The following is a 15,475-nucleotide window of genomic DNA, read 5'->3' on the forward strand; positions in this document are numbered from 1 at the left end:
ATAGCCTTTCCTTTAGAAGGATTCTGCTAGCATTCTGAGATGTTTATTTTTTTGGGCTCTAAGTCAGAGAATATGCGGTAGTATATAGTGGCTTGGCTGTGTATTCATGTGTAGTTCATTTGGAATTATAAAGATAGTCCATCAGTGAGGTTTTTGTTTTATATATATTTAGGTATGCAAGACAGAAATTACAACCATACCACTGTATGGAAGACATGAATGTTTTAGCTTGTAAAGTAGGGGTTTCAAACATTTCAAACAAAGGGTCAGTTTACTGTCCTTCAGGCTTTAGGGAGGCCATACACTGGTGTTGGTGGGAGGAATAGTGCCCCATTGATGGATTCAGTGGGAAGAATAGTATCCTATCATTGTTAGTGGGAAGAATAATACCCCATTTTTGGTGTCAGTGGGAGGAATAATGCCCAATCATTGGTGTCAGTGGGAGGAATAGTTCCCCATCATTGGTGTTAGTAAGAAATATAGTGTTTTTATCAGTGAGAAGAACAGTGACCCAAGGGCTAGATGAAGGCAAGCAAAGCTCCACATCCAGCCGCAGGGCCACAGTTTGGATACTACTGTTGTAAAGGAAAACTTCAAAAATGTCAGGGAATAATCATTTTATTTGACACAAAAGATAATGGACTAAACGTAAACCTTACTTTTCTAAAGCACTTTCTAACAGTTTTTATCCCACCTTCCATTCCACAGCCCACGCCTTTCCTTATTTTACCAGCTAACCCAATTTAAAGGAGAAATAGGGACAAAGCTGTTTTGACTCTACTTCTCCTATAGGTCACAGGAGTGCACTTCACTCTGCTCTCCTGTGACCTGTAATCAGTTGACAGAGGACTAAAGCCCACTGTTGGCTGAAATCACTTAGCTTGTCCAGACTCTGGAGAGATCCCGACTTTAATGCTGGGATCTACCCAGAGTCCTGGACTGGCAGCTGGCATAGTCTATTGGCAAGTTGCTCAGAGCCTGAGCAAGCTGCTCCCACCCTCTCCACAGCCCTGCTCTCCAGTGAGTGCTGGAGGGGAAGAGTAGAGACCTGGCTCTCTGCTCACTGTAGATCATGAACTGAGTGATCAGTGGTGTAGAGGTGGTGGGGGACAAAAACTGCATCAGATCACTGTTGCATCCACCTTGGTGAGTATAAATGACTGTTTTTTTTCACCCCAAGCTTCTTTTAATTACCATTGCTGTGTATGTATTTTTTTTCTCAGAGATTGTCCTACTTAATATTTTGCTCAAACTTTGTGTGCCAGTACTACTTGGACTGAGAAGAAGGGACCAGCCTGAAAGCCTGTCCTGAAAATGTAAAAGTTAGTGCAAATAAAAAAAGGATTATAAGCAGTGTTTAGTTTTTTTCTGTTTGCTTTGTTATCCTATCTAACAGTACTTGTACATTTTTGCAAGACTTATAAAACTTTTGTAAGCTCTTTATTGTACCCTCTCAACTATCAGTCCTCTCTTTCAGTCCCTAGGCAATAGTAATGAAACTCAAGTAAAAATCAAGTTTACATTCAGAAACCTGCACAAACACAACTTTGTAATTTATCCTTTCCCAGCTAGCTGTACCTTAAAAAAGTGACAGTTGTAAAAGAAGGGATAATGTCTGTTAAACGTTTACAAGCATACTTTTAGCAGACACATGCTCTGCTGCAATGGATTTACAACTTCTGAAGGTTAAGTGGATTTTTACAGTTTAAAGTTTTTAGGAAAAATATAGAACTTTGACTATTCAGAGTAGTCTTTTTCAACTCAGGTCCTGGGGAAATGTAGGGTTCCTCCAGGCGTTGAGAAAGGTACCTATAGAAAAGAGCAATCACAAAGTGATTGACTGCCTTCACTAACCACAAATGTAAGGGGGTCTCTTCTACATTTACCACTGGCCATTATTATTAGATCCATTTCATGCATGTTACTGAAAATAATTCTGTAATATATATCCAGAGGTTAAATGTATCTATGGTCAAAATCAAACATCATATATTTCCATAATATCAATTATTTTTAGCCTACTGATTTTAATCTGAATAATCTTGAAGTTTGTAAAATTACTTTATGAAGATCCCCACTCATTTAGTTCCATGAATACAGTGACAGATTTTTACTATATCCAGTCAATATGCACTGTTTTTTGTCACACATTTCACGAAACCTGCTGTCTGAACTACCTGCTGCTGAAAGGAGGAGTTAAGAAGGCACAGTCAGTATTGAAAACACTCCATATCATATCTGCTTGCAAGGTACCATGGGATATGTAGTCTTTACAATTTGAAGGTAAACCAAATGGATGGGCAGATGATAAGACAAAAAGCATAAAGGAAATCTAGGAAGTTGTTGAAAGAGATGGTCAGCAGATAGACAGCCCTTAAAACAGGAAAGGGGATTTTTCAAGTAAGCTTAAATTGAATTATATAGTATCAAAAGTGAAACATAATTGTAACAAAATTAAATCTTTCACATCTTCATAAATAAAAACATATCCAGTACACCAGTGTCCACTTGTTTCTTCCACATACAGTAAGAAAAACCAACTTCACCCAAACAGCGTAGGCACCTCAACCTCAAACTGGAAATTTATTTACATTTTCCTTTTGTCTTTCTTTTTTAATATAGGCATAATGTGCTTAACCACTTCCCGACCGGCCGTTGCATATAAACGGCCGGAAGGTGGCAGTACAGGGTCGGGTGGCCGTTTATGAACGGCCTCCCCGCACCCTGCTTGTGCGCGCTCCCTGGGAGCGCGCAGCACCGCGATCCGGTGCCCGCTGTGTCCTCCGGACACAGTGAAACACCGATCGTCGGACGGGACCTCTGTACGAGGTCCCGATCATGTGATCACTGATTGGCCAATCAGTGATCACATGCAAAGTAGTAAGCAAGATGTCACTTGTGACATCATTGCTTACGTGTGAAATCTGTGAATGATCACAGAGGTCACATGGCACAAGGCTATTCACAACAGCCTTGTACCATGTGACAAGCTGTGACCAATCACAGCTCACTCTGTATTTCTCAATGAGTGCAGGAATGCACACAGAGAGAAAGAGAAATGATTGCTTTTACATCCTATATGGGTGTAAAAGCAATCATTGTAAAAAGAAAAAAAAAAATCTTCATCACCCTCCACAAGTAGTACAGTGTAGTACCATGGTGACACTGTACTGCTAGGGTGACAGTATGTAAAAAAAATAAAAATAAATAAAAAATAATAATATAAAAAAATAAAATAAAAATGTAAAAAAAATGTTTAAAAATTATAATTTTTGGTTATAACCTAATTTTTTTTTTTTTTGTTTTACTAAAAAGATAACGAAATACATTTTGGTAAAGATTTATGATGAAATATTATTTATTTGCAAAATTTTATTAAAAAAACACTTTTGTTCAAAATTTTTGGACTTTTTCATTTACATAGCAAAAAAAATAAAAATCCCAGCAGTGAATAAATACCACCAAAATAAAGCTTTATCTGTCGCAAAAAAATGGTAAAAAATTAATTTGGGTACAGTGTTGCATGACTGCGCAATTGTCATTCAAAGTGTGATAGCGCTGAAAGCTGAAAATTGCCCTGGTCAGGAAGGGGGTAAAAGTGTCCGGTCTGGAAGTGGTTTTAAGACAAAGCAAACACTGTTCATCCTCAGGCTGCAACCCTGCAACTCTAAGGCTCTCTAAACCCGTGAGATGCGTAGGTGGCAGACACAAAAAACAAATTTGAAATGTACATAGGGTGATAACTTTTAAAAAGTTTTTATTAAAAAGAAAGATTGCACTTACAAACACTTGTGCAGAGTAGGTCAGATAAAATCAACAAGGGTGCGGTCCCAAATAAAAAATGCAAGCCTTTACCGAGTGATCCGCTACCTGCTCTGTGATATTACACCACTCCTGACTCTCCCACAAACCCAGGATCTCCACACTTCTGATAAACACTGCCCAACTCCACCTCCAATGCATTTTGTCATGACGACTTTCTCAGTGGAATAGCCTGGCAGTATGCAACTATTCACACACACACACATATGTGTATATATATATATATATATATATATATATATATATCCAATGTATTAACTCCCTGAGTGACTGAATGCACGCAGCAAAACTGACTTGGCTGCACACTAAAAATCCTCACTAAACTACATATCAATATTTTACATATAATGTAAACTATTGAACCTCAATGTATAAAACCTGATATAAAAATAATATTTATATAAATAATAGTAATAATATTTCTATTGTTTAAATACGTATTATTTATATAAATATTATTTTTATATCAGGATTTATGCATTGAGGTTCAATAGTTTACATTGGGATATGTAGTTGAGTAACTGAATGCACGCAACAATACTGACTGGCTGCACACTACAAAATCCTCATTAAACTACATATCCCAATGTAAACTATTGAACCTTAATGTATAAATCCTGAAATAAAAATAATATTTATATAAATAATAGTAATACTATTGTTTAAATACTGTTGTTTAAATACATATTATTTATATAAATATTATTTTTATATTAGGATTTATGCATTGAGGTTCAATAGTTTACATTGGGATATGCAGTTGAGTAACTGAATGCACCCAACAATACTGACTGGCTGCACACTACAAAATCCTCATTAAACTAAATATTCCAATGTAAACTATTGAACCTCAATGTATAAATCCTGATATAAAAATAATATTTATATAAATAATAGTAATACTATTTCTATTGTTTAAATACATATTATTTATATGAATATTATTTTATATCAGGATTTATGCATTGAGGTTCAATAGTTTACATTGGGATATGTAGTTGAGTAACTTAATGCACGTGGCAACACTCACTGGCTACAAAAATCGCTGCAAAATCCTCACTAAACTAAATATTCCAATGTAAATTACAGTATTGAACCTCAATGCATAAACCCTGATATAAAAATAATATTTATATAAATAGCAGTAATACCATTTTAAAACAAGCCAATGACAAAAAAATGTAAATGTTATTACTAATATTTATATAAATATAAATTTATCTGTTACTATTAATACTAGAGATGAGCGAATCGAACTTGGCGAAGTGGAATTCGTTTCGAATATTAGGAAAAATTCGATTCGCACCGAATCCGAATTTTAGCAAACTTCGGATGCACGAATCGAATTTTCCCCGATCAGCCGGCAAAAAGTGTCACTGCAGAGAGCTCCGCTATTTCTGACAGTTCTCTGACAGTTCCTTCACATTTACAGCGGTTGAAACATTGTATCTATTTGTTTCCATTTAGGATACAGATGTTTTTATTCGGAAACAAATAGATACAATGTTTCAACCGCTGTAAATGTGAAGGAACTGTCAGAGAACTGTCAGAAATAGCGGAGCTCTCTGCAGATACACTTTTTGCTGTACTGGAATTCTTCTTCTTTTCATTCTTCTTCTTCTTCTTTTCATTCTTCTTCTTCTTCTTTTCATTCTTCTTTTCATTCTTCTTCTGCTTCTTTTCATTCTTCTTTTCATTCTTCTTCTTCTTTTCATTCTTCTTTTCATTCTTCTTCTCATTCTTCTTTTCATTCTTCTTTTCATTCTTCTTCTTCTTTTCATTCTTCTTCTTCTTCTTCTTTTCATTCTTCTTCTTCTTCTTCTTTTCATTCTTCTTTTCATTCTTCTCATTCTTCTTTTCATTCTTCTTTTCATTCTTCTTCTCATTCTTCTTTTCATTCTTCTTTTCATTCTTCTTCTTCTTTTCATTCTTCTTTTCATTCTTCTTCTTTTCATTTTTCTTCTTCTTTTCATTCTTCTTCTTCTACTTTTCATTCTTCTTTTCATTCTTCTTTTCATTCTTCTTCTTCTTCTTTTCATTCTTCTTCTTCTTCTTTTCATTCTTCTTCTTCTTCTTTTCATTCTTCTTTTCATTCTTCTTCTTCTTCTTCTTCTTCGTCGTGCCCCGTGACTGCCCAAATGAGTGAAGTGTGCGGTGATTCTAAGATCGACGGCACTCATCTGCATGTCATACTGACTGACAGTATTATTTCTCTTCCCCAGCAGACTCAAAGGGCATTTAAATTAAAGGTACAGTGTTCTGCACTAATATAAAGGCTCTCTGAAGCCTAGAAACCCTTTTAATAAGTTAAATTCGCAGCGAATAAATTCGCATCGAATCAAATTTCTCCCGCAAATTCGGCGAATCAGCCGAATCAAATTTTTGAATAATTCGCTCATCTCTAATTAATACCTGTTTAGGACTGCTAAAGAGTTGTGGCTCTCTGGGAATTGCTTAAAAGAGCTGAACAATCTATCCAGGGATTCTGAGTTCTACCCAATGTTTTCTAAACGGCTTCATTTGGGATTACAAGAGAACTGTGGGTATAAGATAGTGTTTATGAAGGTTTTCTATTTGTGTGTTTTTGTTTTTCTTGTATTGGTTGAGCTAGACGGACTAGTGCTTTTTGTCAACCTATGTAACTATATAGCTGAGCTATCTAGGGATTGCCAGAGAGTTGTGAATTCTACCTAGGGATTTCTAGAGGGGTTTGATAATCTATAGACTACTAGAGAGCTGAGCAATCTCTCTAGGGTTTGCTAGAGAGTGGAGTGTTCTATCTGGGATTGATAGCAAGCTGTGAATTCTCTCTAGGTACTGCTAGAGATCTGAGGCTATCTAGGGATTGCAAGATAGTTGAATAACCTAGGGATTGATAGAGAGCTGTGAATTCTATCTACAAATAGAGAGCTAAGAGAAGGTGTGAAAAAGAACTTGTAGCAACTTAAATGCAGAAGTATTGTCAGATGGGGCAACAAAATAAATAGCAAGGGTCAATTTAAAGTTGAAGAGAGGGTCAGAATATGAACGAAGAGATGCAGCTGTCAGCTAAAATCTTAGCATTATCCTTTATTGTCCCTGGAAGCATACATTTTCATCCATCCTTTAATATAATTTCCAGGGCCTGAGAAACTCAACAGCTTGTGTGGGCATTGCCTCATTGTGATTGATGGGGCATGCTTTTGAGTATGGAAAAAAGGACTTCAATAAAGTTGTTATCTGGCAAGCAGGTATTGCTATGAAAATAATTGAACTGATTTATTCTGTCATCTAATACCTGCAATGCTTACATGTAGGCACACCCTAAATAGAAAAAAAAAAGAGAGAAACAGAACGTGACTAGAAAAATCACAAGTGGAAAAAACTAAAACTAAAAGAAACCCTCCAAATAAATTTAGGCACCTCTCCAAAATCATCTACATATACAAAGAAAACGAAAAATCCAAAATAACTAATACAAAATATATAACTTTATAGACCAATTACCCCCTAAAAACAACAATAGCCCCCCCCCCAAAAAAAAAATAACATATAAAAAAACAAACAAAACAGCATTAGTCAAGTACCACTATAACCATCTCATTAGATATATAAACTAGAGTTCTAAGGATGGACATGGGAGAGATGAAGTAAGATGTAATATGCAAGTATATTTCAAATAGTATATTAAAACAGTCCACCAATTTCCATGCCTAAAAGGCTTCAGTAAAATCAAGGGTATCAGAGATGCAGATCATCTTTGCACCCACATGCAAGAAAAATATGTTTTAAATATATTTAAAAAATATTCTTCCCAAATGTATTGACATATATTTGAAATACTAGAATTTTGGCCGTATTCAATATATTTAAAAAAAATATATATATATATACTGTATATTATATATATATATATATATATATATATATATATACTGTATATATACACACACATACACTCACTGTATGTTGAAATGCTTTTTTTTAAATATTACCACATACAGTATATGAAAGATATTTTTTAAAATATAATTTTTTTTAAACATTCATTAGTTTTTTTAACATATAAAGAAGTCGTTTTAACATATATTTTTACATATATTTGTAAAAGCATTTCAACATACAGTATATATATTATGTAAAAAATGTATACATATATCATGTATATCATGCCAAAAAATGCTCTTTTATTGAAGGATAATGATCATATGAAGCCATTTATTATCAAATAGTTGTTTGGCTCCTTTTTAAATCATAATGGTAACAGAAATCACCCAAATGGCCATGATCAAAAGTTTACATACCCTGGAATGTTTGGCCTTGGTACAGATACACAAGGTGACACACATGGGATAAAATGCCAACTAGAGGTTAATGTTCCACATCTGTGGCTTTTTGAATTGCAATTGGTGTCAGTGTATAAATAGTCAATGAGTTTGTTAGCTCTTACGTGGAAGCACTGACTAGGCTAGATACTGAGCCATGGGGATCAGAAAAGAGCTGTCAAAAGTCCTGCGTAACAAAGTAATGGAACTTTATAAAAGATGGAAAAGGACATAAAAAGATGTCCAAAGCCTTGAATATGCCAATCAGTACTGTTAAATCACCTATTAAGAAGTGGAAAGTTTGGGGATCTCTTGATACCAAGCTAAGGTCAGGTAGACCAAGAAAGATTGCAGCCATAACTGATGGAAGAATTGTCTGGGATTCAAAGAAAAACCCACAGGCAACCTCAAAAGTAAAACAGGCTGCTCTGGAAAAAGATGGTGCGGTTGTTTTTAAGGAGTACAAAAGGGTGATACTTGAACAAAAATGAGCTGTTTGGTCGAGGTGCAAGAAAGAAGCTTTTAATGCACCAATGCCACAAAAAAGCCCAGTTACAATATGCATGACAACACCTTGACATGCCTAATCAAGCCTTTTTGTGTCATTGATGCAGTAAAAGCTTCTTTCTGGCACCTCGACTGTGCAGCTTATTTTTGTTGAAGTGTCATCATATTGTGCTCCTTCAAACAACCACACCATCTTTTTCCAGAGCAGCTTGTAATTTTCTTGTGGTTACCAATGGGTTTCCCTTTGTATCCCGAACAATTCTTCTGACAGTTGTGGCTGCAATCTTTCTTGGTCTACCTGTACTTGGCTTGGTATCAAGAGATCCCTGAACTTTCCACATCTTAATAGGCGATTTAACAGTACTGATTGGCATATTCAAGGCTTTGGACATCTTTTTATGTCCTTTTCCATCTTTATAAAGCTCCATTACCTTATTACGCAGGACTTTTGACAGTTTTTGTCTGATCCCCATGGCTCAGTATCTAGCCTAGTCAGTACTTCCACATAAGAGCTAACAAACTCATTGACTATTTATACACTGACACTAATTGCAATTTAAAAAGCAACAGATGTGGGACATTAACCTCTAATTGGCATTTCAACCCGTGTGTGTCACGTCGTGTGTCTGTACCAAGGCCAAACATTCCAGGGTATGTAAACTTTTGATCCGGGCCATTTGGGTAATCTCTGCTATCATTATGAATTAAAAAGGAGCCAAACAACTATTTGATAATGCATGGCTTCACATGATCATCATCCTTCAATAAAAGAGCATTTTTTGGCATGATCAGTCATATTTTCAATAGCAATGCCAAAATTTCACAATTTCTGCCAGGGTATGTAAACTTTTGAGCACAACTGTATATATATATATATATATATATATATATATATATATATAAATAATATGGCCAAAATTGTAGTATTTCAAATATATGTCAATATATTTGGGAAAAATATTATTTTAATATATTTTAAAATATATTTTTCTTCCATGTGGACAGTAGGCCCACAGGAGCTTCCCAGATCTTCTAAACAGAGCCTATATTGGGTAGAGAACTCTTTCTAGGAACCAGACTCTTGAGGCTGTTCTCCAAACAGTAAGTGCCCATTCACATATATGGGAATTGGATGCAGTTTGAACAGCATCCAATCCGCATGACATGTGAAAAAACATTGCTTCCTATGGTGTCTGTTCACATATGTCCGGTGCACTGCTGGTGCAGATTCAGTGCGGATTCAGTGAAATTTTAAAAAGAGTCATGTCCAATTTCTGAGCAGTGCTGTCCGGTTCAGAAGCGGATTACAGGCTATTGACTTCAATGGGAACCGTATCTAAACCGCATATGTGTGAACAAGATAAGATCTGGAGCTAATCCTGTCCTGAACCGGATGTAAACCTGACGTGAACCTGTGAACAACTACTGTATCAATTAGCTTTGAAACCTGAACTTCAATCCGCACTGCACATGTGTGAATAAGCTCTAAAGATTCACATTTTTAATCCTAGAATAAATCTCAATCCACATAACTTTGTGCAAACCACGGCACATGGTACAGGAACTCACTTGCATAAATGGGATTTTTTTTGCCGTCAATAACTGCAGCTAGCCAATAAACACTGCTCCACCAATAACACTGTTCAAAAAATTTTTATTTTTTGCCAGTTTTGGAAACAAAAGGATCCATTTCTTAATGAATTTCACATTCTGAGTTAAAATATAACAATGAAATTTGTCAATTGGCTCTAGTTTTTCTGTAAACGGAAAGTTTTCTACTATAGGCGTAATGACTACATAATGCGCAATAATTATATAGATAGATGTCTTTCCACAAATATAAAGCAAGTGATATTGACTACATAACAAAGCCTAAATGGCATAATATATTGCATAGGATTACCAAGAAAAATTATAGCCATAAGCTAAGTTGAATCATTTTAATACTTAGGATTCTCACTAGTTTTGTCTTCAGTTTGTGTCGGTTTTGCTTCTCTTGGCTTTTCTCTTGTATTCGAGGAAAGGGCTATCTCTTACAACTGCACGTGACTACACGCTTCAGGTTCTTCCTCACTTGACTCAACCACGAAGGATTCTGGTGCTTTAGGAATTGGTAGCCCCTCTCCATGAGGAACTGGACGTATTGCCGATGGAATATTTGGATAGTGCACAGATAACTTTTTCTTCTTATTTAGCCCTTTTACAATTGGAGGCACCATACAAACGTAACAATTACTAACATGATCTGTTGGCTCTCTCCAAATCATTGGCACAGCGAAAGGCATAGATGCCTTTTTTCCATTCAACCATTGCTCCAGTGCCGTCCCACAAGAATTGCAGCATATATGTGGTGCCCAGCTCTTGTCCTGGTCTCCTATCTTGCATCCAAAATAAAAGTTGTAGGCTTTCTTAATCATTCCTGTTATCCTCCTTTTTTGTGAGATAAAAGTTATTTCACCGCAGATATAGCAGAAATTATCTGCTTTATTCACACAAGTTCGAGGCATTACTGAGTAGCCTATATAAGCATAAAACGAAATGTAAAGACGCTGTCGAACTACAATCAGCTACAGATACTGCAGCTTTTATGCAGTGAAGTGCTGCAATTAAAGGCTAATATTGCATCATCTCAGTATACATGCAATTTTCTATTGGTCACCAGTATCAATTACGCAATATGCAGCTGAAGTTGCATCATAATTTTGAATGGCTTACGTCATTAGATGGGTGAATATATCATGGAAACTAGAGCCAATCAACATTTTTTAGGGTCATTTTCGTTTTCAGCACCCCAAAATTATGTAAGATTAGCTAATTTTATGCCCAAAACTTTTTACCTGTTGAACAGTGTATAATCAGTACTCACTAGCAGAATTTGTATACATTTGTTTTACTTCTTTGTATTTTATTTACATGTTAAAATTATATTTAATCAAAATTGCACACCTAACATATGAAAGTGAAGGTATACATTTGTTTTTACATAAAACACAGGCACTGCAAAGTAGATTTTGTCTAGTTTGATATCATATTTATTTTCATGTCATGAAGCAGTAACATTTTCCTTACCTTTCTAATTCCTTCAGAGGGGCTGGAGACACAGTTGTCAGCTCCATTATTTTTGCTAATAGTCCTCCACAGTTCTGCAAATGTGCTGTCTTGTTCCAGAGTGTTCGTTCCTTTCGCTTTAAAGTATTCATAGACTGCAGAATCCTTAACTGTGCCATAAGACAAATCCATTTGTTTAGCCAAGTCTTGAAAGGTTCTGCAAAGGAATGAGCGCAGAATAACTGTAAATGAAAGATTCTCTTTCAAAAAGCATTATTTTATTGGTTATTTACTATAATTGGAGAGTGCAAAATCTGGTGCAGCTCTGCATAGAAACCAATCAGCTTCCAGGTTGTATTGCTAAAGCTTATTTGAACAAGCAGAAGTTAGAAGATGATTGGCTACTATGTACAGTTGAACCAGATTCTGAGTGCACCAGTTTTAATAAATCTACGCCATTGAAAATGTGTCATCATTAAATGTAACAGATACAGTACATATATTTTTACTAATACTAGTTGGCAGCTCTAGACACCTGCATGCCATTTTGGATGCATTGTAGCTCTGATAAGGAAACAGCAAACAGCTCATGTAGTTGTCGGCTCTTATCTACTGCCTCCTACCACCAAACAGTACCAATATGTTGGAGAGGATGGGTCAGACCCATAAACCACAGGACATGATTGTTGTTTCCTTATCAGAGCACTCTACTTTTCTGGGGTCTGAGACCAATCTGAAATATATCAAATTAGATGTAATGGCCAGGAAGTGACAACTAAAGTATGAATGTGTGTTAAATATGATTAAAAGGGTAGCCCACCAAAACTGGTATTTCAGTGTTTATTGTGTGTAGGAAAGTTAAACCTCCAAATGGCTTCTTAAAACTACCTGCTTCATTACAATGGTGTCTCATTCCCCCTGCTAGATCATTTTTATTCTTATGGGGAATGCAACAGAACACATGGAACACCACAAGGTGCGGAGGAACACTCAAAATGTTAAGGTGAACAGGAACAGAGCCAAGGAGTGAAAGTTCCTGGAGTTCCTAAAATATAAAGGCAGTGTAACAGTAAATTTGAAGTCAGTTAAGGTCAGTTTGAGATCAGTGTTGTATTATTTTCTTCATATAAATTAATATGAATATATGGCAAATGCATGGTAAATACATGCATCCTAAGTGTCTGCATACTCCAGCCTGTAAAAAGCTAGCAGACGACTCGTCCTACTAGATTTAATCTATAACTGCTAAACTGCTAAAAACATATTAGTTACCAGATAAAAAAGGCCAAATATTCAGGGGCTAACATGTTATGAAAGGACCGCCCCTCCCCCCCCCCCATCCCTCATTTTGACACCTAATGGAAGATCTTCTCCCCCTGTTAGCTTCTCCCACCACTAGCATCCTGTCTGGCCATGGCATTCATTCACAGAAAAAAAAGGCCACATATGCATGTCAACTGTGCAGTTCTGTTCAGCCACTTTTGTGATTCACACACCTCTGTCACATTTCAGAATCAGGTGACACGTTGATTTTTGCAGTAGCTCTTCAGGTTCTTGTTCTACCTACTTGCTCATTGGGCTATCAATGATCACCATAAAGTACCAAGGCCATCTGCTGTTCTCTCCTATTCCCATAAACTGCCTAAAGATTTCATTCTTCTTTTCACTGTGTTTAAAATGATGCTGGATAGAGTAAGGATTGGTTAAAAACCCAACAATTTTTTTTTCTCAGTTCAGCTGAAAAAATTTCTGCTAATTTCCTGTCCCAGAGACACAAAAGAAAGTGAGAGAGAATATTTACAAATCCCCTCTTTGACAGTTGTTACTGGACAAGGTGTTCCTATTAAAAAATATACTCTTGCCTCTTGTTCCCATGTAGAATCACCATCACTTTGTGCCTCTGTGACAATGGCCACCAGAACAAGACTGCAAAGACAGTGAATCCTTCCATCAGGGATAAAGACAGTAATAAAACAAACAAAAAAATACTATAGAAAAACTTTAAACTGGCAATGCAATAATGCCCTGATTGCCAAACAACATAACCTAGTGCGGTGATTGTGAAAAGCTATGATAGGCTGTGGAAAAATGTTGCAAATACATATTAAAGGCAACTCAGTCATATGGTTTAAACAACTCTTTCCTCTGAGAGCTGCTTCTGTCATATCATTGCACTTTTGTTTATTTTACATATATGCTTTGAGATACTTAGAAGTTTAATGTGTTTTACTGATTTATTGATGTGTATAATTTCTGATATTGTGACACATTGATTTCTGTCATTTGATCAATGGAATTTTAACAGTTATTATGGATCCAATATATGTTTTGACTTTGGTTTCACCCTATATGTTTTATTTGGTTAGATCATATGCCTGTTTTTGGAACAGGACACTCCATTTATACGTGTCCTACATGGTAAAGATGTTATACCTTAGCATGGCCCCGTCCACTCAATACTGCCTCCTTTCTCCTCTTAGTTCTCTCCACAGTTTAAAGGATAAGTTCACCTTTTGTAACATGCTACACCAATATTCAAAGTGTAACATGTAACATGTTACAAAAGGACCAGTCCCCGCTCCCCCCATCCCCCATTCTGACAGCTAGAATCTTCTCCACCCTGCTAGCTGCCTGCCCAGCCATATCACTCATTGCCAGTGTTTGCCTTTGTGGTTGTTGTCTTGTAATTCCCAATGAACTACCATGGCACTGTTGAGCACTGTGGTGGTTCATTGATTCTTCCTGTCAGTGTATATCTGCTTTCCTGTACGAGATACATGAACACAGATACACTGACAGGTCTGCAGGAATCATGCATAGCACCAGTCATCTACTGATCTACAATGCTTTCCAGGCTCCCAAAACAACAAATAGTAAATACACATTTTTTTAACCTGCAAAACAATGTGCATTCATTATTTTTTGTTAAAAGATGAACATATATTTTCACATTCATCTATGGGTTAAAAAGAAGTACTGTACATCTCCTTTGCTATTGTGCTGTCAGGCCCCCCATCATCCAACATGATGCAGCATCCTGATGCTATCAGGATAGCCAAAAGCCCAGTAGCAGACATACCTGTTTAAGGTCTATCCCCACCACCCCCTATTTCAGAGAGAAACAGAAATTGCTGAGGGTTCCACAGCTAATTAACAAAAGGATCATGACCGTTTTCATTATAGAAAACTGCCGCAGATCCCTTCCAGATCTGATATGGTCTGTGGGATGTGAAGCTGAGTGGGGAGGTGGGGAAGGAGGTGGGATGAGAGATCTGGAACTTGCAGCTCCAGCTGGACTGTCACGGCATTGAACATGGACCAAATTGCTCCTAATTAACAACCAGGCTTATACTCTTTTGTTAATTAGGAACAGAATCTACTTCATTTTCTCAGCTGAGAAGAGTGGTGTGGTATAATGACTGCACCACTTTTTTTTCTAATTCCCTTCTGTTAAAGTGTTACTAAACCCTGCATTCACTACATCTGGTCTCCCACAGAACATAGAAATGCAATTATTTTAGCAAATATAAACTGTTAAATACCTTTTCTCATCAGCACTATTACTGCATATACAGACTGATTTTGTTGTTGTGGGTTTAGTAACTTTTTAAGATTAGGTTTCCAAAAAGAGAACCAAGTGTTTAGCTAAATATATATTTATCTCTTGACAAATTTGTTTAAAATAGTTTAAACCACTATAATTGTAAAGTTTTAACTGTCACTTTACTGTTGGAAAAAATATAGGAAAACTGTTGTTTAAGCAGCTGTTTTTAGGAGCTATAAATACTTAGAAT

General features: G+C 36.2%; 1 protein-coding gene across 5 annotated transcripts in view; it reads right to left on the bottom strand.

Moving 5' to 3' along the window:
* Positions 1–15,475, bottom strand: part of GRID1 (glutamate ionotropic receptor delta type subunit 1) — a 1,483,898-nt gene that overhangs the window by 103,755 nt on the left and 1,364,668 nt on the right. For all 5 annotated transcript variants that reach the window (XR_016312597.1, XM_089676479.1, XM_089676480.1 and 2 more), the window contains exon 13: positions 11,703–11,898. Coding sequence is in view for 4 of the 5 variants with exons in the window: in XM_089676479.1 (XP_089532605.1) it covers positions 11,703–11,898 (196 nt within the window). In the remaining variant the exon portion in view is untranslated. The remainder of the gene's footprint in view (positions 1–11,702; positions 11,899–15,475) is intronic.

This window comes from Staurois parvus, unplaced genomic scaffold (assembly GCF_062004578.1).
Source record: "Staurois parvus isolate SC_StPar_1 unplaced genomic scaffold, SC_StPar_1.0 ptg000170l, whole genome shotgun sequence".
In the NCBI taxonomy this organism is placed as follows: domain Eukaryota; kingdom Metazoa; phylum Chordata; class Amphibia; order Anura; family Ranidae; genus Staurois; species Staurois parvus.